This window comes from Staurois parvus, unplaced genomic scaffold (genome assembly GCF_062004578.1).
Source record: "Staurois parvus isolate SC_StPar_1 unplaced genomic scaffold, SC_StPar_1.0 ptg000321l, whole genome shotgun sequence".
NCBI lineage: Eukaryota > Metazoa > Chordata > Amphibia > Anura > Ranidae > Staurois > Staurois parvus.
This window is the reverse complement of record NW_028318117.1, coordinates 6,371,359-6,398,956: the sequence shown is the minus strand read 5'-3', so window position 1 is coordinate 6,398,956 and position 27,598 is coordinate 6,371,359. Positions and strand designations below refer to the sequence as shown.

The following is a 27,598-nucleotide window of genomic DNA, read 5'->3' as shown; positions in this document are numbered from 1 at the left end:
GTATGAACTGAAACTCAAAATTTCACCTAATGAGGCAGAAGATCCAGTACCTTGGGCATGTCATGGAGGCCGGAGGGGTTTCCCCAGATCCGGCTAAGGTCTAGGCTGTGCAGAATTGCCATTCCCAAAAGACTGCAACTGAGTTGTGCTCCTTCCTAGGGTTAGTGGGGAACTATCGAAAGTTTATCCCAAAGTTTGCTCAAATAGCCACCCCGCTTACCCATCTGCCAACTCCCAACAAAGAAAAACTTCCCATCACCCGCCATTTAGGTCCAGTTGCACAATCCCCAACAACAGGTTTTTGGAACATTAAAACAGAAGATGACCTCCGCACACTTTCTGGCTTACGCAGACAAGCCCTTCTGAGTGTGTACTGATGGAAGCTTGCAAGGCCTGGGAGCTGCGAGTGGGTAACTGCATATGCCAGCTATAGCTTGCGGCCTACTGAAAAGAACCCACACAACTACAGCTCCATTAAACTGGGGATACTGGCCCTGGTGTGTTTTCTCACTGAGAAATTCACAAACTGCCCAAAAGGAGCGGATATAGATGTCTTCATAAATAACCCACTGGCCTACTTGGATTCAGCAAAGTTAGCACTGGAGCAGAGATGGGTCATCTGCCTCACCCGATTACATACAGGGGAAGATCCAAGATGGACCTGGCGAAGTCTATACCTGAGAGAAGTGGGCCTTGATTCATAAAAAAGATCCTGACCTTATGCAGGTAAGTAGCTGTCCTCCCAGGATTGCCAAAGACTGTCCAACACATCCCGAGCGATTCTGACACAATGGGATCAGCTCAAGATACGGAAGAATATCCTCATCAGGCACGCATTCCTATTGAACAATTGGACAAATTACAGATTGTGGTTGCACAGTCACTCGCTACGAGTGGCCATTTTGGAGCTGATCAGACATAGACAAGAGGTAGTTCTTTTGTCCAGGGCTAGTTGACTGGGTCCAGCAGGCTTATCAGGAATGTAAAGCTTGCTCATGGCACAAAGCCACTCCATAAAAGACCACACCCATGTTCATTACTACATCTGAGCCCTTCAAACTGGTCATCATGGACTTCCTGACAATATCTAGCATGTGCCCTGGGTATCACTATGCCTTGGTCTTCATTGACCACTTTACCAAATTTACAATAGTGGTCCCAACCAAGGACCACACAGCTCCAACCATGGCCAAGCTATTCTGGAAGCATGTGGTACAACCATACGGCTGCCCAAAACTGATTCTTTCGGACCAAGGTCTGAAGTCGGTAATCTTTTTCAAACTATATCGCCTTATTGGTATCAGGAAGTCAAAAACCACTCTGTATTACCCCCAGGGCAATGGGGCCTGTGAGCGGTTCAACCGCACTCTTCTGGGTATGCAGATACCCAGAAGAGGATCAAGGATACATGATCGCTTGCATCAGCACATGGGTGCCATTGTGTGGGCCTACTACAACACGGTCCACCATGCTACTCTTTTCCCTTATGTTTGTGCACTGCGGGTGATTGCTGTTGGATCTCCTGCTGGACTCTCCAGAGAACCCTAAACCCTGGACACCTAGCACCTGGGTGCATGAGCACGGGGACCAGATTCAAAAAGCTACCCCGGAGAGTACCACAGACTGTCCAGATCTGTCTGAGGAGTCAGTTTTAGGCCTGAGCAAAGAATGTATGGGGGATGCGAATAGCCTCACCCTGCTGCCACCCTGGAACTACAAGCAGTAGGTGATTGCCTACATCCTGACTCCCAAGAGGATACTGCTAATTGTCAGCCTTTTAACCATGGGAAATTCCCATACTGTGATTATGTTGTTTGAACTTTTCCCTGTTGTGCCTTAACCTTGTTCATTGTATTTCTCATATTGTTCTTTACTGTGTTGTGATGCCAAGTATTGCAAAGTCTAGATGTTAGAGACATAGCCCAACAAACTAAAGGCTGTAATTAAAGCAAAAGGTGGTTCAACCAGATATTAACAGAAGGGAGTGACCTTTTTTCCAACTCAGTGATTCTTCTTTTATTTTATTTTTTATTTGTTTCTGACATGTTGGTGATATATATTTCACTTCGATTTTAGAGTAAATACAGCTAGATAAACCAAATACTGTGTCGGTCTTCATTTCAGGCTGGAAAGCAACAAAATGTAATTACTCTAAAGGGGGGTGATTCTTTTCTATACCCACTGTATTTTACTATTTTTTAACTGGATGAGATATAGAATACATACACCGGCTGTTATCAATATTTACCGGCATAGGAGACATGGCGCTAAAATCCAGCCTCAACCCTTCTCCATCCTGCCACAAACAGAATAGTTTTCCTGTTTCCTGTCATTTATCAGAGTACAGAAACGTGATGTAAACAGACTTTTACCACAGATTGAGGAAAAAAATTTTAAACATGCAAAAAATTATTTCTAATAAACCCATGAACTGTATTATTAAATTTTATCTATGGGACACTGAACTTTTTTTTCTGTCTATAGCCACATTTACGATCAGTACCCATACTCCTCTCATCTATACCAGACTGAATGAGAACGTAGTTCTGGATTGTGCTTTCATGGTCGATCATAAGGCTCAAGCTTCAGTTACGTGGACTTTCCAGGGTAAAGGAAGGAGGAATCTACAACTACTGTCTTATCATGGGCCCACAAAGGAGCTGGAGTATCACAGTAAGAAGGGTCAGGTGCAAGTGGAGGAAATACAGAAGGGGATTGCCTCTCTTAGTGTAGCCAATATGGCACTGGAAAAGGAAGGGCTCTTCACCTGCACTGTGTCCGTGGGATCTCTCTATGCTGAACAACAGATTCAACTTAAGGTCAGAGGTAAATGTGGTTTAAAAAATATAATTTTTCACATGGCTACCATCATGTATTATATTAGCTGTGCCTCATACATAAAAATGACCATACTGACCTAACTGGTCTGTTAAAGTGTAACTGTGGCAAACTATTTTCTAGTTTTGGAAAGGGAGGGTTATAACCCCTGTGATTTTGTTTATTCTTTTTTTTTGCCATCTGTGTCCCATTGGGGAAGTTACCTTCACTTCCTGTCCCATAGCCAAAAAAGGAAGTGAGAGGAAATCCATGCATATTAAGGGAATCCCATGGAGCCCCCAGGTTACCAGAACTAGTATCCCCTTTGGAAAATTTCCTCTTTATTACTTTTCTGAGGACAACCCAATATTTCAGTTTTCCTTTTACTTTCACGTTCAATGATAATGGTAAAAAGGACATATAGAGAGGGTGAATTTCCCTAATGGGGGCACTGACAGCAATAAAAACCTAAGTGTGCTAATCCATCTCTGCTCTTTGCAAAACAAAACAACAAAAAACGAAAAAAACAGCTATACTTTAGGTTTAGCATTATGAGCTGAGTTTATAGGTTAAAGCAGTTGCAATGAACTATGAACAAAGCATATCCCTCTATAGTGTGTACTTGTCTCTATTAAGAGCAAAAAAATGTATTTCTGTCTGCTACCTCATTCCTCTGCTATTATCATGAATCACTTCTGACAAGTTTTCCTGACACCAAGAGAAAAATGGTGACGGGGAGGCACCTCCAGCAGATTGACAGCCTCAGCTCTTTTCCTGTGAGCTGTGTGGAGGGAGGTGCGTCTCTTCCCTCCAATCAAATTTCAGAGCTCTCCTCATTGAGCTATGCAGAGTGTAATTTCAGCTCAGTGAGGAGAGCTCTGAAATTTGATTGGAAGGAAGAGACACATCCCCCCTTCATACAGAAAACAGGAACAGAGCTGAGACTTTCAATCTGTTGGAGATCCCATCCCTGTCACCATTTTTCTGAACTCTGACAAGCTTTATAAATTCAGCACTTTGAATGACTGTAGAAAAGGAAAGACTACAGATAAACAGGTACAACTTGTGTAGGTGGATTTGTTTCATCTCTGTGTTTCACCTGGGTCCAGTCACTTCACTGGATATATGTAAGGGTTTACAACCACTTTAATGTTAGGAGTTACGTTTATAGGTTACATTTAGGATGCTGAGAAACTAAGGGTGGCAAGTGGAGGGCGGCTCCGTTCATCAGAGAAAATGGAGCATTTTCTAGATATCTTATGTTTACACTCTATTACTATCTAGTTAGGCAGTTTAAAGTGTAAAGCCAAAATGTATCACTGTATACAGTTTTCATCGGCAATTATTTTCTTGGGAATCTGCCAGCAACATCATTACCTGTTGCAAGCTGACAATGCTAAGCCACTTCCTTGCAAATAGCAGCAGCGTTGTCAGCCTGCATGTAAGTGCCTTCTGTTGCCTATTGGGCTGCCTTTCTCATAGTCCCTACAGACCACACAACTGTGAAATGAAAGAGTGCACATGGCAGGCTGACAATGCTGGGCAGTGGTTTAGTGTTGTCCAAAGGATCTCCAGGTAAGAAACTCTGCAACAGATTGACAAAAATTGATTTGCAGAAGAAAGTTTTATACAGTGAAATGTGATGCCAAACATACTGAAAAGTAGACTTTGGGTGTACATGCACTTTAAAGCTTGGGGTGGACTGATCCTTTAGATCAGAGGTGTCGAACTCAATTTAATCACGGGCCACATCAGCATTATGGTTGCCCTCAAAGAGCTGGTTGTATCTGTAAGATTAGATGTCCAGTGCACCCCACTCCATCCCCTCCTCCACCATCGGAGGTGAAGAGTCCCCCACCCTCTCTTATATCACAGTGTACCACCTCACATGTTGCTGGGAAGAAGCTGGGGGCAGAGCTGGGTAGCAGAAAGTACAAGGTCTGAAGGAGGACCAGAGGAGGGCTGGAGTCCACTGCCAGAGTCTGCTGAATGCTGAGTCCAGGGGAGACAAGGGGTTGCTGTGACTGCACAAAGAGTTACAGGATCTGTAGGAGGAGTTCTATCTTCCTTTCTTCTGCTAACTGCTGAGATGGGGGGGGAATGAGCCTCTGTGCAACTACACAGAGAAACGCAGGGTCTGGTGGAGGCGTTCTGTCCTCCTTTCTGCTGCTGACTGCTAAGACAAAGTGGGGGCAGAGACTAACTGTCACAGCTGCAGGAGAGGCATGAGGGCCACATGAAATGACCTGGTGGGTCAGATTCAGCCTGTGAGCCTTGTGATAGACACATGTGCTTTAGATGCTCACAATGAATGCATGAATTGATATATAATGCTTTATTTACACCGTATGTTCCTTATTTGTGTAACAAACAAGAATAGTACAATATCTTCCTTTGCAGAAAGCCCAATGGTGTCTGTAAATGTGGAATCAGTGACCCTGAGAGAGGGAGAGGAACAGAAGTTTGTCTGTGATGCCTCAAATTATTATCCTTTGGATGTCAGTATTGAATGGCTGCGAGAAGGCCAACATGGAGGACTTTTGCCAACTTTAGTGCCACATGTCATCTTTAGCAGCCACAGATACAATGTTGATGGCACCTATAGCATTTTTGGTTCCTTCTTCTACACCGCATCCCTGCAGGACAATGGCACCACTTTCACCTGCCGCGTGGAACATGAAAGCCTCAGCATGCCAATAAAGAAGAAAGTGAGCCTTACAGTTGTAGGTAATGTACATATAGACAATTTTATACAATTTACTGCAATAGTATACATATAGCATAGCATGTAAATATGTTCTGTGCAAAATGGAGCAACATCTAATGTTCCCAGGCTATATTTTATGTGGATCTGTGGAAATATGGCATTATTGCCACTAGATAGAGCTGATGAGCTTAATTATTTCCTTTTCTACTCAGCACCATCTAGTGGCCATAATGCAGCTTTTTCCCCATTCACTCAATATGCAGAGAATATAGCCTGAGAATATTCTATTTTGCCCCATTCGGGCAAATCAGTTATGTCTCAAAGGAGCCAATAGATCTGTTAGCTACAACTCCAATGACCCAACAGAAGAATGAAAGGAAGGTAGGTAAATATTGCCAGGGAGGTCTATATTAAAGTGAACCTGTTGTGCATTGCATGGGCAAGACACAGGTTCACCTTAAAGTGATATTAAATGCTGGTTTAAAAAAAGGTAATTCTATATTAAAGTATACTATATATTCCTAACTTTAAAAAGTTCTTTCTATTGCTGTCAGCCTTCTGCAAATCTCCAAATCCCTTTTTTTTGCTGCTGTGATCTTACTTCCTATTAGATGGTGGCTACAGTGGTTCTTTGTGGTTCCACTGCATGTAGGAACATAGCCATCCTCTCTTGCTTACTCCTGAGATGGTGTAAGGGCTACCCATGCAGGTATTCAGCAGCAGGGATGATCAAATTAGCGGGCCACACTTAAGGAAGCTAGAATTAGGCTGGGTACAAAAATAACGTTTTTTTTTTAATTCACTCAACACCCATCCAACACCAACAAACAATAAACAAAGCAAAGGTGATAAATAAACATGACAGTGAAGCCAATGCAAATCAAAGCAACAACCAAGCTTTAATACTCTATGTGCAAATGGTGAATAACCAGAACTGGGGCTGGGAACAAGGGTAGCAGAGATAGAGTAACAGAATGCAGGATACAGGTACAGGACAGCTGATATGGGATCAAGCAGGGAAGCAGCTCACAGACAGAAAACTGAAGCACAGATAAAAGATAAGGGAAGAATTATGCACCTTTCCAGCAGCCAGCATCAGGTGGAGCCTAATTTCTGAGATCTGCTGGCTGCTTAGAGATAGCCACTGGTGGCCACCAGAACTGTGCCCTTCAGCTCTGGGAACAACAGTGCCACCAGCAGGTGCTCCAAGTCCTGACAGAAGGACTATGGGATTTGTAGTATGCATAGAGCAGTGTACATGACCACAATTAAAATACACTGCTTTTTGCAAACAAATAAAAGCGAAGGGGGAAAAGAGGAGGGGGTGCTGATGAAGGAAGTTACAAGGAGACTGAAAAAACTGAAAGAAGCAATTCTATGAAAAATAGATTACAGGGCCATTAAGTAGTGGATATGTTCGGATTAATTTTGGAGAATACGGATATTGTTTGATGCCACCATTGATAGCTTTGTTTTTTGCAGAAGGGGTACATTATTTTGTAATGATTTATTTGACTGTCAACAGCGTGGAAATCATATTATACAAATATATCACAGACTAATAATTGAAAACAGCAAATCTCTATGCTCACTAAATAAAATCACGCAGGTTCAGTTTGTGACCAACTTGATTTCTCCAGAGCAGAAGAGTATTGGTCATATTGGTCATATTTTACTTCTATTTGAAGCAAACGGCCACTTACATTTAAAAATAACAGACATGAATTACTCAGAATCTTTAGTATAGGCCTCTGTGATCAGTTGTTCCAAACATAGCATCATTATCTGGGCATTTCAGCCATTTATTTAATCTTTTATTTTATTTTTGTTTTACAGAAAGCTATGGATGGACCTGGAAGTTGCTTCAAGTTATGATCATTATATTTGTTTTGATCATTATATTTGGGTTAATAGTATTGTGCTCAGGTAAACCTACCTAGTTATTCTGGTTTATGAATGTAATCTCAGAATTCAGTTTATGTTGGGATAGTGAAAATGATCAAGACAGCTTAGATTTTTTTCAAGACAGCCCAGGCAAGTTTGAAGTGTATTACCACTTCTGCAGCCAGCTTGGGATAACACCTACTTTATATTTACATTTTCCAATTCACATAGCAAAAAAATATTTAAAAATTGCAGCTTGAGTTTTCAGATGCTCTTTTCTGAAAAAAACAAAAAACAAAAAAAACAAATTTGGCACTGAAAAAGCCTACATAGTTCTCTGAGGAGTGTGAGAAGCTATGTTTGCTATGATTAACCCTGTGTATACTGTGCAGACAGATCTCATTATCAGTTGTAAACTAGATCTAAACACTGTCTGTCCAGAATTTAAGAGCCGATCTTCACTATTGTATGCTAGTAAGAGGAAACGCCATCAGTCTTTAGCCTTTCTATAGGACAAACACACACTGAAAATGTTCAGGGATGCTTGCAGTTGGTCATTACTCTTGTTCAACCATTTTTATTAAATGTTTTAAGCAATACTATAAGAAAAAGTGGGGAAAGAACCTTGTGACAGATTGTTACAAAATGTTACCATGAGAACTGCAGAAACATAGAAACTAAAGTTTAAGGTATAACTAAAGGCAAAACATTGTTTGCTTTGGATAGAATGGAAATGGATTAGAATAACTGTCAGGTTTTTATTGCTACCCGGGCCCTCTAATTGTCATGTTTACCATTGTCATTGAAAGTAAAAGTAGAAGAAAATCCCAACTTTTTGGCTGAACAGGAACAGAGAATAAATCTTCCAGTGGGGACACTAGTTCTGGTGACTTGGGGGTGCACCAAGAGAGTCCCTTATATTACATGGATTTCCTCTCACTTCCTGTTTTGGCTATGAGACAGGAAGTGAAGGGAAATCTTCCCAATGGGAGACTGATGGCAAAACACAAATGATGGGTTATAACCTTCCATTACTCTATCCAAAATAAAAAAAAAATGCTGCATATAGTTCTTTAAGACAATATAGAAACTACATTCACAGTTACTCACATTGATTTACTTTCTCTTTTTCCCCAAACACAAAGGAATGAACTCCAGAAAGGTGAGCTTGTACGCTTCGATTTCATTTATATACCTTATTTTTTACGTATTTATTTGTTTATTTTTATGTATGTAAGAAATATGGGACAATTCCTCAAAAAGGCTTTTATTTCAATAAAAACCTTCTCCTTTAGAGTCCATTCACACTTGTGCTATTTGCCATGCGACTTTGGGGTCCACAGTTGCATGGAAAGTCGCAACCAATGTTTCCCAATGAGTACCATTCAAATCTGTGCGATTTCAAGTCACAGCAACTCTAAAGTAGCTCCTGCACTACTTTGGTACGACTTTAGTCCAGTGAATGTAAAGTCAGATTAAAGTTGCACCACAAGTCGCATCAAAGTCGTGCTCCAAAGTCTCACTGGAAATTGCGTGACTTTGGAGACGTGCTAATGTGAATGTAACCTTAATAGATTTTCTGCATATTATTTACCTGTAAAAGCTTTTCTTGTATGATGTCAGCAGAACCAGCAGACTCAGAGCTGTCACTCAATTAGCAACCTATGTTCCTCCTCTGGCAGCTATATAAAAGAATATGGAGTGAGAGGCAAAGGATCTGAGCACAGAGCTGGCACAGAGTAGATACACACTTCTAGAAGAGGAGGGGGCTATGATATGCAAGCAGGGAGGGGGCTTTGTGAGGAAATGTTCGCTTAGTGGAGAGGAAAGATTATTTTTTAGCAAGTTCAAAGGCACATTGGAAGTGACTAAAAGTCATTATGGAAAGGAAAACACTGCAAGTATTCAAAATACTTGATTTTTCAGTGTTTTTACTTGCAATTTTTTTAAGTTGGTGACAGGGTCACCTACCAGTCCATAATGGAGCTACTGTATATTAGCATTTTCTGTAAAGTTTTATGTGGTGTGTAGACATGTGTTATTCTTTGGTTAATACCTGCACATACTGTGCTCCCCATCACTTTGACTTTTGATGATATTCTTCAGCCATATGTATTACCATTCTTGCCTATAACAAAGTTTCACCTCACATTGACAATCCACCCAACAGTGCTTTCCTTAGCACTGAAGGGTCTCCTCAACCCCCTGATCATAGCCAAGAAATAAAAACTGAAGATGGGGCCAAGGAATGTAACAGAAGTTAGTGTTACCACTACTCCAGGGTGTTGATCTCAAGGCTTTTCAACCTGTGACTCCCCATCAACCCGCAGTCCTGCTTAACAACACCAAGGGAGAGGGGAGGATAGCAGCAGTAATTATTGGGCAAGGCCTCAACTTAACTGACCTATACAGGCCTAAAGCCATAAGCCTCCATAGGCAGCTTTCTAGTCACTAATCAAACTATATCAGACCTGACCCTAAAGGGGATGCGCACCTCATTACATCAAGACATACCAAATATGGTTAATAGGATAAACCTTTTTATTCAAGATTTTGGGGGTAATAATCCACAAACCAAAATGGGTGATTTCACTATAGCCCATAATGAGTTGGTAGACTTGACTTTGGCAAGCAATGGTTAAAAACAAAGCTTGCAGATGTTCACGGGCATCCTCAAAGCTGTTATCAAAGTGGATCTCTTGAACTATCTATGCCAGCTGCTGTAATCTCTTCTACCAGAAGTAAAGGGCTATGAGTTAGAAATAGGCAGGGCACATTGGGGTTGATTTACTAAAACTGGTGCATGCAGCATCTGCTGCAACTGTGCATAATAACCAATCAGCATCCTGCGTTTTTTTTTTGTGAAAGCTTGAAGTGTTACTTAAAGTCTGGCATTTTCTGGCTGATAGCTAAAAAGAGTGGGAAATTGGAGAGTGAAAAAGTTTTACTTTTGACTGCTGGTGATTGCTGGTGCTTGTAGTTGTTTTATTTTCTTCTTTGGGTCTTGCTCAAAGCTTTTACTTTTTTAAATCACTTTTTCTGTCACTTTTTAAATAGCATTTTTTTTCTTCCTTTCCTTGCCTTCCTTCAGTCTGCTAATTAAGAGAAGGGGTTAATTGGTCACAGGTGATACAGGTCCTATATAACTTGCTGTAGAGCTCACTTTGAGCTTGCCTGTATTTTTCTTGCTGGACTTTTGATCATGTGGACTTTTGATAAGTGGAGTAAACACTGGAGTGGAAAACAGGAGATTATAAGAGGAGTCTACTGACATATAAGTGACAACTGATATTTCCTATTAATATTGTAACTGGGATAATGAGTGCTAGCAGGGTGGAAGGTTTTGTGCAGTGCACCGTGTGCCGCATGTATGTAACAATGGAGCAACAGCTCCAGAATGGATATGGCTGCGACAGATGTGCAACCAAACTGATATGAGGCATGGAGGAGCTCAGCTATGAGGGAAGATTAAAGGAACTGAATTTATTCTCTCTTGAGAAGAGGATATTAAGGGGGGATATGATCAACATGTATAAATACATCAGTGGTTCATATAGTGAACTCGGTGTAGATCTATTCACCATGATGTCATCACAGAGGACAAGGGGGCACTCTTTATGTCTGGAGGAAAAGAAATGTAATCTCCAAACACGGAAAGGTTTCTTCACAGTGAGAGCTGTGAAAATGTGGAATAGACTCCCTCAAGAGTTGTGTCTGGCCAGCTCAATGGATTGCTTTAAAAAAAAGGCCTGGATTGTTTCTTGGATACACAGAATATAACCGGATACTAACATTTATAGGTAAAGTTGATCCAGGGAATATCTGATTGCCTCTCGGGGGATCAGGAAGGAATTTTTTCCCTATGCAGGAGCAAATTGGATTGTGCTTTGCTGGTTTTTTTCTTTTGTCTTCCTCTGGATCCACTGTGGGTGTAGGATTATAACTTTTTTTTTTGTTATAAATATATAGTGCCGCGCTCCTATTTGCTTATATATATATATCTTGATCCTAGGGGTATATGAATTAATATATAAAGCAATCCATCAATCACTGTGACTAGTGAATTAAGATAATCTATATTAAATAATAATCAATCACTAGTGAATCACTATAACCGGTGAATCAAATAAATAAACAACCTACATAATTGTGACTGATAACAATCAATCCTTAATTAAATGTGACTAAAAAAAAATTTAAATATAAATCAACACAATTTAAAATCTGTGCCCCTCTGATCTGCTGTGATCACTCCATCTATATAGTGCAACAGCATACATATAAGTGCAAGTGCAAATGCATATAATATAAAAGACAATAAAAAAAGTCTTTGAAATAAGTGCAGTGTGCAGGTGGGTTCCTTAATCCCTCTCGCCGAGTGCTTAGTGGTCTCCCTATGCGCTCACCTTAATATTTGCCTGAATAAATTCAGGCAAATACACTTTTAATCCTTCCAGGATTGATGGGATGATACTCTTGTATAAGCTGTTCCAGAAGGTAGGTATGGATTTAGAGGGATTCTCCTGTGCTCTCCTTTTTCCCTTTTGCAGCTGCTCATGAATGGACTTCCTGACCAGCTCTCTAGGATTCTCCTACTTCCCCTCCTGGGGTCACCACCTTCTCCAATCCTCCTTTCACCAGCATATGGAATGTGGGTCAATTTTGAGAGAGAAGAAAAAAGACTATGGTGCCTTATCCTTGTGTATAAAGGAAATTTATTGCTGCCAGTTGCGGTATTACACGGCTTTGATGTGATCCAGGACAGCCTTGATGGTAACATACAGTAATACTCTGCCTCTGCCTCTGTAGTGCTGTCTGTCTCCGTCTGCACTGGAATCACCGAGCCTCTCCGATGCAACGTCGTGACGTCAGAGCCCCTCCCCTACGCGTTGCGTCACAGGGTCACGTGACTTCATCAGGGGGAAATGATTGGATCCAATCATTTCCCCCTGATGAAGTCACGTGACCCTGTAACGCAACGCGTAGGGGAGGGGCTCTGACGTCACGACGTTGCATCGGAGAGGCTCGGTGATTCCAGTGCAGACGGAGGCAGACAGCACTACAGAGGCAGAGGCAGAGTATTACTGTATGTTACCATCAAGGCTGTCCTGGATCACATCAAAGCCGTGTAATACCGCAACTGGCAACAATAAATTTCCTTTATACACAAGGATAAGGCACCATAGTCTTTTTTCTTCTCTCTCTAAATTGACCCACATTCCATATGCTGGTGAAAGGAGGACTGGAGAAGGTGGTGACCCCAGGAGGGGAAGTAGGAGAATCCTAGAGAGCTGGTCAGGAAGTCCATTCATGAGCAGCTGCAAAAGGGAAAAAGGAGAGCACAGGAGAATCCCTCTAAATCCATACCTACCTTCTGGAACAGCTTATACAAGAGTATCATCCCATCAATCCTGGAAGGATTAAAAGTGTATTTGCCTGAATTTATTCAGGCAAATATTAAGGTGAGCGCATAGGGAGACCACTAAGCACTCGGCGAGAGGGATTAAGGAACCCACCTGCACACTGCACTTATTTCAAAGACTTTTTTTATTGTCTTTTATATTATATGCATTTGCACTTGCACTTATATGTATGCTGTTGCACTATATAGATGGAGTGATCACAGCAGATCAGAGGGGCACAGATTTTAAATTGTGTTGATTTATATTTAAATTTTTTTTTTAGTCACATTTAATTAAGGATTGATTGTTATCAGTCACAATTATGTAGGTTGTTTATTTATTTGATTCACCGGTTATAGTGATTCACTAGTGATTGATTATTATTTAATATAGATTATCTTAATTCACTAGTCACAGTGATTGATGGATTGCTTTATATATTAATTCATATACCCCTAGGATCAAGATATATATATATAAGCAAATAGGAGCATGGCACTATATATTTATAACATTGTATATACACCAGCAAGTGAGTCTGTGCAAGAGCCAGCGCACCTAGCACATTAAATCAGCAGATAAATTCATACCACCCACTGAATGCCTCATTAATAATAGCTCACAAGTATTCACTATTTATAACTTTTTTTTTTTAATGGTTGAACTGGATTGACTTTTGTCTTTTTCAGCCAGACTAACTATGTAACTAAACCCAGGACCCTGTATTCATTATATGTGGTCTCCCACAGTACACATGAAAATGATATTATTTTAGTAACTATAAACTGATAAATACCTTTTCTCATCATCAGTATATAGCAGTCTTGTGACATCTATCAGTGTCAGGCCAAGCACTGGTTAAAGCTTGTAGGAGTAGTTTTCATTCTCCTCTGACTGTCCTATGAGGCTGCATGACCCCTGACCCTCTGTCTGTACAGTGCTAATTGGCCCTGTGTCAATTACATGCACCCTACCAAAAACTCTCTAGCAATACACTCACTGGCCTCTATATTAGGTTCACCTGTTTAATTGCTTGGTAACACAAATTGCTAATCAGCCAATCACATGGCAGCAACTTAGGCATGTAGATGTGGTGAAGACAACTTGCTGAAGTTCAAACAGAGCATCCGAATGGGGAAGAAAGGGGATTTGTATGTGACTGTGAATGTGGGATGGTTGATCGTCCCAGATGGGCTAATCTGAGTATTTCAAAAACTGCTGATCTGAGATTTTCACACACAACCATCTCTAGGGTTTACAGAGAATGGTCCAAAAAAGAGAAAGTATCCAGTGAGCGGTAGTTGTGTGGATGAAAATGCCTTGTTGATGTCAGAGGAGAATGGGCAGACTGGTTCAAGATGATAAAAAGGCAACAGTAACTCAAAAACCACTCATTACAACCAAGGTATGCAGAATACCATCTCTGAACACACAACACATTGAACCTTGAAGCAGATGGGCTACAGCAGCAGAGGACCACACCGGGTACCACTCCTTTCAGCTAAGAACAGGAAACGGAGGCTACAGTTCTCACAGGCTCAACATTGGACAATAGAAGATTGGGAAAATGTTGCCTGGTCTGATGCATCTTGATTTCAGCTGCAACATTCAGATGGTAGAGTCAGAATGTTAAACAGCATGAAAGCATGGATCCATCCTGCCTTTTATCAATGGTTCAGGTTGTTGTTGATGGTGTAATGGTGTGGGGGATATTTTCTTGGCACACTTTGGGCCCCTTAGTACCAATTGAGCATTGTTAGAACACCACAGCCTACCTGAGTATTGTCGCTGACCATGTCTATCCCTTTATGACTACAGTGTACCCATATTCTGGTGGCTACTTCCAGCAGGATAATGCTCCATGCTGCAAAGCTCAAATCATCTCAAACTGGATTCTTGAACATGACAATGAGCTCCCTGTACTCCAATGGCCTCCACAGTCACCAGATCTCAATCCAATAGAGCACCTTTTGTATGTGGTGGAATGGGAGATTCGCATCATGGATGTGCCACCGACAAATCTGTAGCAACAGCATGATGCTATCATGTCAATATGGACCAAAATCTCTGAGAAATGTTTCCAACACCTTGTTGAATCTATGCCATGAAGAATTAAGGCAGTTCTGAAGGCAAAACGGGGTCCAATCCAGTACATAATACCAAGGTGAACTTAATAAAGTGAGTGTACACACCAAACTGAGCATGTGCAGATTGCCTCCTAGGGCTCTGTACTATCAGCAGATGGATTGGGAACAGTAGAAGGGGAGAACCGGAGAAGACAAGATCAAACATCCTTTTTACAGTGTGGAGGTTTAACCCCTTAGGTTCCACAGTGAGTATAACAAGCATGCTTTACTGCATATACAGACTGATTTTACTGTGGTGGGTTTAGTAACACTTTAACTAAACAAGCTGAAGTTAGAAGCTGATTGGTTACTATACACAGCTGCACCAGTTTTAGTAAATCTCCACCATTGCATTCCTAAATTAAATTTATTCTCCAAGCATGTTTTTCAAGATGTCTTAGATTCATACAAAGGAGCAAATTATCAAATACTATAGTCAGGTTGCATAGTTTTATTAATATGGAAGTCATTTCATGTGAACATATTTATGTATATAAATAATCACAAAAGACCTAATATGGTGATTTTATTTTTATATTCAGCCCAAGCCATACTAAAAACTGTTGGAGAACTTAAGGTAAGTAAAAACAAATCTTTTACTGGTAAATATTGTATAAATTGTTATAGCTGTATGATAGCAGGTGCTACAAGGTGCCGGAGCATATCAATGTTCAGTGCAGGCATTTCAAACTGGTGTTTTATTAGTCATATGCAGCCCTCTATCTCTCCTTCTCTGTGGCCCTCAGTGGATAATGAATGTGTCCCCAGCTATTCCCAGGTAAAAAGTTACACTTCTGTATATTATTTTTCAGCTGAATACATCAAGGAATGTTTTGACCCCGTTTCTCTGGAATTAAATTTTGTAAATTGAATTTTTTTTTGTATAATGTTTCCACTTGAAGCTTTAGCCCTTTCAATTTGGCCAACTGTTAGGTTGTAGAATCAACATTTACACATTGTGCACATGGTACAGTGGAGTAGAAGTATGACGAAGTACTGGTATGTAGTAGCACCTTCTGGTGTCCCCTATTGCCCATTTATGCCAATATGTACTGTGTTTCTTAGAGATGGTTAACCAGTTGTGGACATTTGGTATGCTACACATGCTGCCAAAAAATTGATAGAAGCACATAGGGTCTGTGTAGTGTGCCCTGTCCTTCTGACCCACTGACAATACCCTCATTCACCAAATGGCAGTCTGGAATTGCTGGATAAATAAATGGTAAAAAAGAAAAATACTGTCTGACCAGTGGCGTCCCGAGGCAGGTGCGAGGGGTGCAAGCCGCACCGGGTGATACCTACCACACGGGGTGACATCGGACCCACTCCATGAAAAGGTAAGTTGTAAAGCAAGCCAACGATCCCCGGCAGGATGGATCCGATCCATCCTGTGGGGATCGTTGGCTTTCTTTACAACTTACGGATCCGGTGTCACCCTGTACAGGTTGCATTCTGACGATCCCCGCAGGATGGATCGGATCTGCGGATTGGGGAGCATAATGGATCGGACTGATCCATTATGCTTCATCCGCAGATCTGAACCATCCTGCGGGGATCGTTGGCATGCAACCTATACGGGGTGACACCGGACCCGCTCCACGAAAAGGTAAATTGTAAAGAAAGCCGATGATCCCCACAGGATGGATCAGATCTGTGGATTGGGGAGCATAGTGGATCAAAGTCCGATTCATTATGCTCAATCCGCAGATCCCATCCATTCTGCGGGGATCGTCAGAGGGGGTGTCACCAAGTGTTATCGCACCGGGTGACACCAACCCTAGGAACACCTCTGTGTCTGACACAGTGTTTATAAACACTACACAGAAGCAAGACAGAGAGGAACAAACTACAGTAACACTCTTACTTTTGTATCTGTGATACCATGTCATCTCTGCTTCTCTGTGCTATTCAAATAAATATCAAGGAGATGAGCTTTGATCTGTATAAGATGTCACTTAAAGCACCCGACAAGTAAAAAAAAAAAAAGGGGGGGGTTATTTGTTCAATTTAACCCCTTACCCTAATCAGTCCTAACACCTTCTTTCTCTACCCTCTGCTGCTACAATTTTCCTGCTGATTATTTTTTCATTTAGATTTTGCTAACCATCATTAATATTTATACTTTTTTACTTTTATTTATTTTTTTCAATATTTTTATTTATATGCGCTACCATTGCTGAAAATCAAATAAATGTGAACAGTCCAAAAGTTCAATATAAATTGCATATGAAAACTATCAATAAATTAAAAAAAAGCTTGCAAAAGAGCAAAAAGTCCAACCACCAAGATTAACAGAATGAGTTCCTGGATTCACCCACAGCAGCCAGAATAATGGTGTGAGAAAACACTCTAAGCGATCTCATGCCCTCTGCCACAAAGTAGCCTCTTATCAGATACTATGGATCTCCAATAACAGAGATCCTTATAGCATATGACATGACAAATGCCTCTAGGTACCCTGCGATAATCCTCATCTGACCGCCAAACTGAGCAGTTCCACAATAGCAGACCTGTTCCCTTGTGACATCATCGCCCGGGCATGCTGGGTCGATGACATCATAAGGGAGTACAATCTGCTTTTGTGCATGGAGCCTTTTGATTGTTATCTGATGCATTCATTTTCTCTTTTAAGCTTTTTTTATTTTATTTTTTTCACCTGTTGATCCTGCCAGTAATTCTGTTATTTTTCAACCTCCTTTAACTGACCAAGCAAAAGGGGTGTCTACAATGGTCAGATTGCATTTATTTATGTAAAACATTCATCCCAAAAGTTGAATGTTGAATGTAACTTTTATGTGCTCCCTATCAGTCTATTGTCAGTTAACAATATACCTCTACTTGTGGGTAGATCTAAAGGAGATTGTATAATCAGATTATAATGTGTGTGGTGATAATTAGATACATTAATGAAACATATTTATTTTGATATTATATTCATAACTTTGCTGTATAAACCAATTTATAGTTTTTGGTAAAATGAGAAGTGGCTTTTGGTAGTATTCCTCTTTGGGATGCATTACTGGGTATTAGCCGTGTGTTGGATGGTATTGCTCTTCACTAAGCTTTTATTTTGAAGTGGTTGTAAAGGCTCATTCTATGCATGAAGGTAAAAAACCTTCTGTGTTCAGCAGTGCCCCCAGCCCCCTCAATACTTGCTTGAGCCCCATAGTGATCCAGTGATGTACATGACAGCTTCAGCTGTCCTGGGTTTCTGCATCCTCATTGACTGAGACAGCAAGCGGGAGCCATTGGCTCCCACTGCTGTCAATCATAACCAGTCAGCCAATAAGGAGAGGGAGGGAAGGGGCGGGGCCAAGCCACAGCTCCCTGTGTAAATGGACACATGAAGCAGCAGGTGCCCCCATAGCAAGCTGCTTGCTGTGGGGGAACCCGACAGAACGGAGGGGACAGGAGAGCCTTTGGGGGACCTGAGATGAGGAGGATCCAGGCTGCTCTGTGCAAAACCACTGCACACAGCAGATAAGTATAGACATGTTTGCTATTTTCCAAAAATAAAAAATAACCTTTAGAATCACTTTAAATATAATAATTTGTGAAAGGTTCCCATGTCTTCTGCATACTGAATGACACCAATATTTGTCTTCTGTAAACCAAGTTAGTTATAAATGACGCTCCGTATCCCTACAGTCATTCTCCATATTCCCTCAGTATGAAATATTCTACAATCTGTACTTCTTCTACCACCTTTCTAGAAAGAAGATAAATTCTCTAGGTAGTGATATCATCTTGTCACATTACAAACTAAAGGCAGCCATAAGACATTACATACAGTAGAACATTTCTGAACTATGCTTTCACTTTATAGATGGCTTGGATTTCTTACTATTAGTAAAATGGACAATGTCATTGAGTATGGTGAACTCCATTTACTTACATAACCAAAAAAATACAGTGTCTGTTAGTGACCAGGTTTAACCATGGTAAAAATCACTCACCGGAAATTTGCTAATGATGTCAGACAAAGATATCAAAGATAATCCAATATATTTTCTTTGTTTTACATTCACAGCTGTCTTCAGCAAGGAGATGGGCAATTGTGTAACAGAAAGTGGGTCCAGTGGAAGTTTACTAGACTGGAGATCCAAGAAATTCAATTGTGGACAAACTTACAAGAGGGAAGACTTTATTGGATGGCATGAGGATGGATCCTATCGAGAACAGTATTCCCTGCAGTCAGGGAAGTTTTCACAATCTGATGCCCTGGGGTTGATGTACTAAAAGCTGTTTACTTTGCAAGGGAAATTTTCTCCAGATTTCATTGAATGAGGTGAAGCTTTTCTGACTTCTATCATCCAATCATGTGCAAGGAAAAATTATGTTTTTTATTTTCCTTGTACATAATTGGATATTCTTTGCACAGAAAAACTTCAGCAGATTCACTAAGCTCTGGGGCAAATTCCCTTGCAAAGTACAACTTCCCTTGCAAAGTGAACAGGCTATTTGTCTCAACCCTTATGAATGCATCCAAATGAATGATCTACAGTATGCCTAAAGGATGTTTAAGCTCTTTTGATTATAATAAGTTTTCATAGAATAGTGATTTGTGTAGAGAGTGTGTAAATAAGGATGCTTTAACAAACAGACTCATTATAAGGTGCTCTCCATGCTGGAAATAAGAGCATTCTGGTAATAGTTGACAATCCCTATCTTTTGCAACAGAAAGGAAACCTCCAACCAACAAATCAGAATTCTGTAACTAGAAAAAGCCATTTATTGCAACTAGACTATTTTTTAGGTGTAATGTCTCCTGCTCGCTATGTGTCTGTTATGGTTTATCCTTTTAAATCCTTGACCTAACACTAAACCCAACTCCTAAATTTAACTGTTCACTTCAATCCATAAACCTAAACCTTACAAGGTACTGTCCAGGTAGAGTGGGAGCTGCCAACGATGCCTTTGAAGGGGCATGATCCAAGGATGTCATCCTAATATTTAATTATTTATTGGGGTGAATTCAAGAAAGCTGCTGCACCATTCTCTGGCTTTAATCCCTCTTGTTAATGTATTGTGTCAAATTCATAAAGAATTTGTGACACTTTTGGTTCTAACAGTGACTCATGCACCAAATTCAGGTAATTCTAAAATACACCACTTTTACATTGAGACTGAATGAATGCACCAAATTGAAAATACAATACAGACAGTTCGGATCTTATGAAAGTGAGTTAATTAACCAGTACACGCCTGGCCAATAGCCAAAAGGCAGCCGGCAAAATGCACTGCATTTCCGGGTTGGACGCCAAATGGCGTCCTCCCGCACATGCACAGTTTGCACTCCTGCAGAGCCGCGGCGCGATCTGTCACCGGCCGTGTACCTCGGACATGGCCGATGACAGATCTGAGTATCGGCCCCGTTGCCGGTACCATGTGACCTGCTGTGGCCAATCACAGCAGGTCACATGACAGTTGTATACAATGGATGGCTTCATTCATGCCATCCATTGTATACTAGTGTCTAGCTGTGAATGGTCACAGCTAATCAAATGCACATGTCATGTGATTAGCTGTGGCCAAATCACAGCTAAGCACAAAAAAAAAAACCCTGAATGAATCGGTCATTCAGGTAAATGCTTGCTTATAGCAAAGTAATTCTTTGCTATAAGCAAATTGTGTACAAAAAACAAAAAACAAAATACTGATCACTTCCCCAAAGTAGTACAATGTTACTATGGTAACATTGTACTACTTTGGACATAGTGAAATATGAAAAAAAAACTTAAAAAAGAAGAAACAAAAAGTAATAAAACATTAAAAATAATAAAAAAAATATATATATATATTTTTTTTTTCATACTGTCACCAGTCAGTGTCCCTGATCATCGCCATGCTAGTTATATGAAGACGCTGTACTGCACTGGTGACTATGTAAAAAAAAAAATAGTGAAAATAATTTTTTGCATTTTTTCATTTTCCAAAAAATTATGACAAAAAAAAATACAACTTCAAAAAACTCGCCATGCCTCTTATGAAGTACGTCGGACTGTCTACTCTGCAAAAAGGGGTCATTTGGGGGATATCTGTACTGTTATGATATTCTTGGACCTCAAGAAATTAGATTGGCTGTCAGTACTTCAGGATTGATCAATTTTCAGATCTATACCATAGTTTGTGAACTCTATAACTTTCCTACAGACTAAAAAATACATCCTAATTTGGGTTATTTTCACCAAAGAAATGTAGCAGAATACATCTTGGCCTAAATTTATGAAGAACAATTATTTATTTGCAAACTTTTATAACAGAAACAAAGAAAACGTGTTTTTTTTTCAAAATTTTCGGTCTTTTTTTGATAATTTAGCAAAAAATAAAAACCCGGCGGTAATTAAATACCACCAAAAGAAAGCTCTAGTTGTGTGAAGAAAATGATAAAATTTTAGTTTGGGTACAATGTTGTATGATCGCGCAATTGTCATTCAAAGTGTAAGAGTGCTGAAACCTGAAAAATGGCCTGGGAGGGAAGGTGTAAAATTGCACGGTATTGAAATGGTTAAGACCAACTCTCTTTTGGCGTACAGAGAGAGAAACTGACTCATACAGATCTTGCAAAAGTGTCTTGTGTGCATTCTATAAGCCTGTGCACACTAGAGGCAGAACAAAATGCCAGAGCCTCTGGCAGAAAAATGCTTATAGTGGCTCATAAGAGTTTAGGATAGTTTATGGGCATTTGCTTTTATGAGGTTTTCTTTCCATAACACTACCTTCATCTTTCAATGTGCACTTAAAAATGCCAAATGGTCCTAAACTCCACATTTATAAATGTTTAGTAGGAGTTAACATTTTTTCTTCCTGGAAACTCTTCTCAAAACACACTTGTGATGGGGTTTTTTCTGCCTTTAAACTCCTCTTGAAATATGCATCTAAATTCAAGTACAAGTCCTAGACAGGCACACTAATTTTGTGCATGCTGCATCTTTTAGAACGCATGAGAGACACTTTAGCAAAATCTGTCTGCGCCTGTCTTTATGAATTCCAGGAATTGAGTCACTGACCTGGTGTCCCAAAGGATGGCAACTTTGAATCTTACCCCTTTAAAGTCAAGTCCGAAATGACATCTCCCATTATTCTATTTTGACAGACATCTTTAACCACAAACTGCAGCTAATCCTTACATGTAATCCTCAACCGGAAAGCAAACCCTAAACTCAGGTGACATTTCTGATATCACAGTGATACAATACAAATGTATCATCACACAGAAAATAATAAAATCAATGAATAATTTGTACAAAAACCTGTGATGTATCTGTGTATCAAAAATATATACAGTTTTGTTCAAAATAATAGCAGTGTGAATAAAGCTCAAATTCCTTCTAATAGCTTTTATTTCCATAAACACAAATACATTGGGAACACTACACATTCAAAACTTGAAGAAAAATATATCAAATTTGTGTTGTTCCTCTAAAAAAATTGAAGAAAAGTGAATATTAGACTGTTCAAAAAAATAGCAGTGTTTGTATTCTTCTTTACAAACTCAAACATTCACTATATAAACTGAAAAATGTTTGAAGATTTTGCTTTCCTTTGAATCACTTAATTAATATTTAGTTGTATAAGCACTGTTTCTGAGAACTGCTGTACATCTGTATTGCATGGAGTCAACCAACGTCTGGCACCTGTGAACAGGTATTCCAGCCCAGGATGATTGGACTACATTCTACAATTCTTCTCTATTTCTTGGTTTTGCCTCAGAAACTGCATTTTTGATGTCACCCCACAAGTTTTCTATTGGAATAAGATTCGGGGATTGAGCTGGCTACTCCATAACGTCAATCTTGTTGGTCTGGAACCAAGATGTTGCACATTTACTGGTGTGTTTGGGGTCGTTGTCTTGTTGGAACACCCATTTCAAGGGCATTTCCTCTTCAGCATAAGGCAGCATGACCTCTTCAAGTATTCTGATGTATTCAAACTGATCCATGATCCCCGGTATTCGATAAATAGGCCCAACACCGTAGTATGAGAAACGTCCCCATATCATGATGCTTGCACCACCATGCTTCACTGTCTTCACAGTGTACTGTGGCTTGAATTCAGTGTTTGGGGGTCGTCTGACAAACTGTCTCCGGCCACTAGACCCAAAAAGAACAATCTTACTTTCATCAGTCCACAAAATGTTGCGCCATTTCTCTTTAGGCCAGTCAATGTGCTCTTTGGCAAATTGTAACCTCTTCAGCACGTCTTTTTTTCAACAGTGGGACTTTGCGGGCGCTTCTTGCAGATAGCTTGGCTTCACATAGGCGTCTTCTAATTGTAACAGTACTCACAGGTAACTTTAGACCTTCTTTGATCTTCCTGGAGCTGATTGTTGGCTGAGTCCTTGCCATTTTGGCTATACTTCTATCCATTCCAATGGTAGTTTTTCGCTTTCTTCCACGTCTTTCAGGTTTTGGTTGCAATTTAAAGCATTTGCGATCATTTTAGCTGAGCAGCCTATCATTTTCTGCACTTCTTTATATGTTTTCCCCTCTCCAATCAACTTTTTAATCAAGGTACGCTGTTCTTCTGAACAATGTCTGGAACGACCCATTTTCCTCAGAATTTCAGATAGAAATGCACTGTAACCAGCATGTACAACATTTGCTGCCTTCCTTCCTTAAATAAGGGCAATAATTGCCACCTGTTTTTCAAAGAATGAATGACCTCACTAATAGAACTCCACACTGCTATTATTTTGAACATGCCCCTTTCAATTATTGATTCAATTACACAGAATCAGCAGCATGCATGTCATGACTGTTGGGTCTGTTGGATTTCTATTACTCTACTACACCTGCTAGTAAATTATTTGCCATGTAGAAATATAATTTCTACCAAAAACAGTGATTGATCAGGTTAGTGATGTCTGACTGCTATTTTGAACACAACTGTATATGTATATCTGTACTGGCTGCTAGGGGACTGGTGCCAAAAAAAAGATGCACTAAAGGGCTATAGAATCAATATGACTATTATTAGACATGAATGGTACATTTGTTTTACTATGTTATAGTTAATAAAATGTCTTTTACACTGTCCCTGTGCAATTATTTTTCTACGTTTGTGTTTCGGGAAACAGTGATTGAAAAGAACAGCAATAAGCAGAGCTGTTGGCTAAACCAATGTTTATTGAAAGATCACTTTTGGTCTTGGTTTAGCGCTTCTTTCTAGCTTAATGGAAACAAGCGATGATGGATGCTGATTGACTTCTGCTGCTGTCAGTCAAATCCAATGACGGAGTGGGGCTGAGCTACACTGTGTGTGTCTATGGCCTGGCTTGAGAGCACGCCTACATGTGTGCCCCCCATAGAAAGTAGATTCCTATGATGGCATAAATGATGGAAATAAGGTGGGGCAGAGGACCTCAGAAGAGGAGGTTCTGGGCCAGTCTGTGCAATACCCTTGCAAATAGCAGGAAAGTATAACATCTTTTTTATTTTTGAAAAAAAAATGTGACTTTACAACCTCTTTAATGCAAAAATGAATGCATTATTTTTCTCCTAGTGAACTGATCCCTGTATTAATAATCTCCCAATTTACAAAATCACTACAGGACTTAGCATTGCCATAGGAGTACAGATAATGACGCACCTGCAGTAACAAATACAGAAGAGGTTTTCAGAGACTGTGGCACTTAAACAGTGAGGAGGTAGGGGAAATGGTAAAAAGTTAACTATACAGTATAAACATTTGATTATTAGTTTATAGCACACTCATGTCATAATTAAACAAAATAGGATTGAAAATTTTACATGAAACACAGCCTGCCTGCACATGGTTTCTCTTTTTCATCCAGGTAGAGTTGCTGCGAAATAGTCAACCTCACTGCTAAAATGTCCATGTCGATGGCAGTTGCTTATGAAAACCCTTGTGAACCCAATAAAGTCTCAAGACTAAAAGATCTCCCTAACAGCATACATGAAATGGAACTCACTTTTACATTTACTAGCTTGAGAACTCTGTTCAGTGCTAGGAGGTTTCTCAGGCCACTCTCCTACTAAGGCCTCCATTCTTTGGCATTAAGCCCTCATCCACCATTATCACACTGTCCATTCAGAACACCTCAAAAGGCACAAAATAGGTCATTTATTGTGAATTTTGCAATTGACAAAGTGTATATCTGTGGGCAAAAATACCTCCTGATCAATGCTCTTGCCTATCAAGGAGGTTGGGACCCTTCTGTGTCTCAACACTTGGAGGTAGAGGGGTCCAATCTACTTTATAAGACAAAGCAGGTATCCAGATACCTTCAAATTTGCAAGAACCCAATTACTAAAATCTCATATGAGTCTTAACATGTTAATACCATTTTAAAAGTAATTTTCAATCTTTGTGATCCTTCAGATTTCATTGAAATACTATTCAATGATGCTGCCATCAATGTCCTAGTTCTGGCATTTCTGTTATATGGGGACAACACTGTGTCCCTGTCTCCCAGTTGTGCTCCTGAGACTACAAGCTGCCCTGCAGATGCACATTGGTCCACTCTTTTCAGCGTCAGTAAACTCCTCCTGTGAAATTGTGCTCACGTGTTTCAAATTAAAATCAAATTAACCACCTACTCTGCACTAAAGTATTACCCCCGGTTCACACCTATGCAGCCATGCGTAACGCTTTTTGCACGGACATGAGAGCCCATTCATTTGAATGGACTCCCGTGCCCGTGACATGCAGGGAAAAAAGTTCCTGCACTTCTTTGGAAAACGCAGCCCGCACGGGAACCTCGGCTCCCAGTTCTGTTGCGTTTCCCAGTGCAGATGGCATGCATTAGAATTATTGGCACCAGCCCACAGATCTGCAATTCTCTGTGCGGGTAGTGCGGCTGCACAGATTTTTGTGCAGATCCGCAGCGGCACCACCCGCACAGATGTGAACCTAGGGTTAGCTCAGCATTTTGCTATTAGGTTAGTAGCTTTTTGTGTAGGTGCAGCGTGGTGTGGCAGGCAGTGAACACACAAAGTCCTGTTTGCCAGAACTGATGTATTAAAAATAGAGTTCAGCTTGTACGAAACAGACATTGCTAAATATATTTACATAGTTATATTTACATATATATTTTATATTTACAAAAAGAGACCAGTCCATCCTGGTTAACCAAAAAAAAAAATAAACACCCACACAAATAGAAAACCTCCATATACACTATCCAATATCCACAGATGATCCAGAGGAAGGAAAAAAAAAAACACTAAAGAATGATCCAATTTGCTCCAGCGGAGGAAAATAAATCCTTCTTGATCCCCCAAGAGACAACTGGATATTCCTTGGATCAACTTTACCTATAAATATTAGTATCCAGTTTTATTATGTGCATTCAGGAAAGAATCTAAGCCTTTTCTTAAAACAATCGACTGAGCTGGTCAGAACCAGCTCTTGTGGGAGTCTGTTCCACATTTTCAAAGTTCTTACTGTGAAGAAACCTTTCTATATTTGGAGATTAAATCTCTTTTCCTCCAGACGTAAAGAGTGAGCTCTGTGATGATCTTAAAGTGAATAATTCTATACCAAGTTCACTATATGGACCACCGATGTATTTACACATGTTGATCATATTCCCCCTTTATCTTCTTAAGAGAGAATACATTTGGTTCCTTTTAATCCTTCTTCATAGCTGAGCTCCTCCATGCCTCTTCACTTTGCTCTCCCTTCTTTACACTTTCTCCAGATCCCCGATATCCTTTTTTGTGAACTGATGCCCAAAACTGAACTGCATATTCCAGATGAGGTATAACTAATGGTTTGTACAGGGGCAAAATTCTATCTCTGTTTCTAGAGTGTCTCTCAATACCAGAAAGGGTTTTGTTCACTTTGAAAACCACAGCTTGGCATTTCATGCTATTAAGCTTATGATCTACCACGACACCCAGATCCTTCTCCACCATTTTTTTCCTCCAGTTGAATTCCCCCTAGTATGTACGATGCATGAATATTTTTAGCCCCCAAGTGCATAACCTTACATTTATCAACATTAAACTTCATTTGCCACATAGTTGCCCAATTAAATGGTGCATTGAAGGCAGCTTGTAAGTTGGGGACATCTTGTAAGGACGTTACTCCACTGCACAGCTTGGTGTAATCTGCAAAGACTGAAATTGTACTTTTAAATCTCAGACCCTATATCATTTATAAATATATTAAAATGTAAGGGTCCCAACACTGAACCTTGTGGTACACCACTGATAACCTTAGACCATTCAGAGTATGAATCATTAACCACTACTCTCTAAATACAGTCTTTTTTGCCAGTTTTCTATTGATTTACACATTAGGCATGTGTGGGGAACTGTGTCAAATGCTTTTGCAAAATCCAAGCATACTGTGTCCAAAGCTACTCCTTTGTCTAAGGTTTCACTTAACTCCTCACAATAAGAAACCCAACTTAAAGGAAAAGATCACTCTCCGGTGACACAACTGTTCACGGAGAAACAGTAGCCCAAAGACCTGAGGATGCTGATAGCTTCTGCTACAAGGTGTGGAATGCGGCCTGACCAGTCAAACGCAAAGGGGGAGCTTCCTGACAAGGTAGACATAGGCCCTACATACTCCTCTGGAATCTTTCCTTAACACTCAGCAATGTCCCTGTCAGATGGAAGGTCTGTTCCTCTCCTAGCCACTCACACTAAGCACTCCAAGCCCTAGGGTCAGAGTCTTAAATAGAGTCT

The 27,598-nt window shown here is 40.2% G+C and overlaps 1 protein-coding gene across 1 annotated transcript in view; it reads left to right on the top strand.

Annotated features, from left to right (window-relative positions):
• Positions 1-23,972, top strand: part of LOC149457415 (tapasin-related protein-like) — a 36,597-nt gene extending 12,625 nt beyond the window's left edge. Inside the window, exons 4-9 of the mRNA XM_089683782.1 lie at positions 2,485-2,826; positions 5,218-5,544; positions 7,361-7,450; positions 8,554-8,570; positions 15,479-15,513; positions 18,967-23,972. Coding sequence (XP_089539908.1) covers positions 2,485-2,826; positions 5,218-5,544; positions 7,361-7,450; positions 8,554-8,570; positions 15,479-15,493 — 791 coding nt within the window. The 3' untranslated portion in view covers positions 15,494-15,513; positions 18,967-23,972. The remainder of the gene's footprint in view (positions 1-2,484; positions 2,827-5,217; positions 5,545-7,360; positions 7,451-8,553; positions 8,571-15,478; positions 15,514-18,966) is intronic.
• Positions 23,973-27,598: the final 3,626 nt, after the last annotated feature.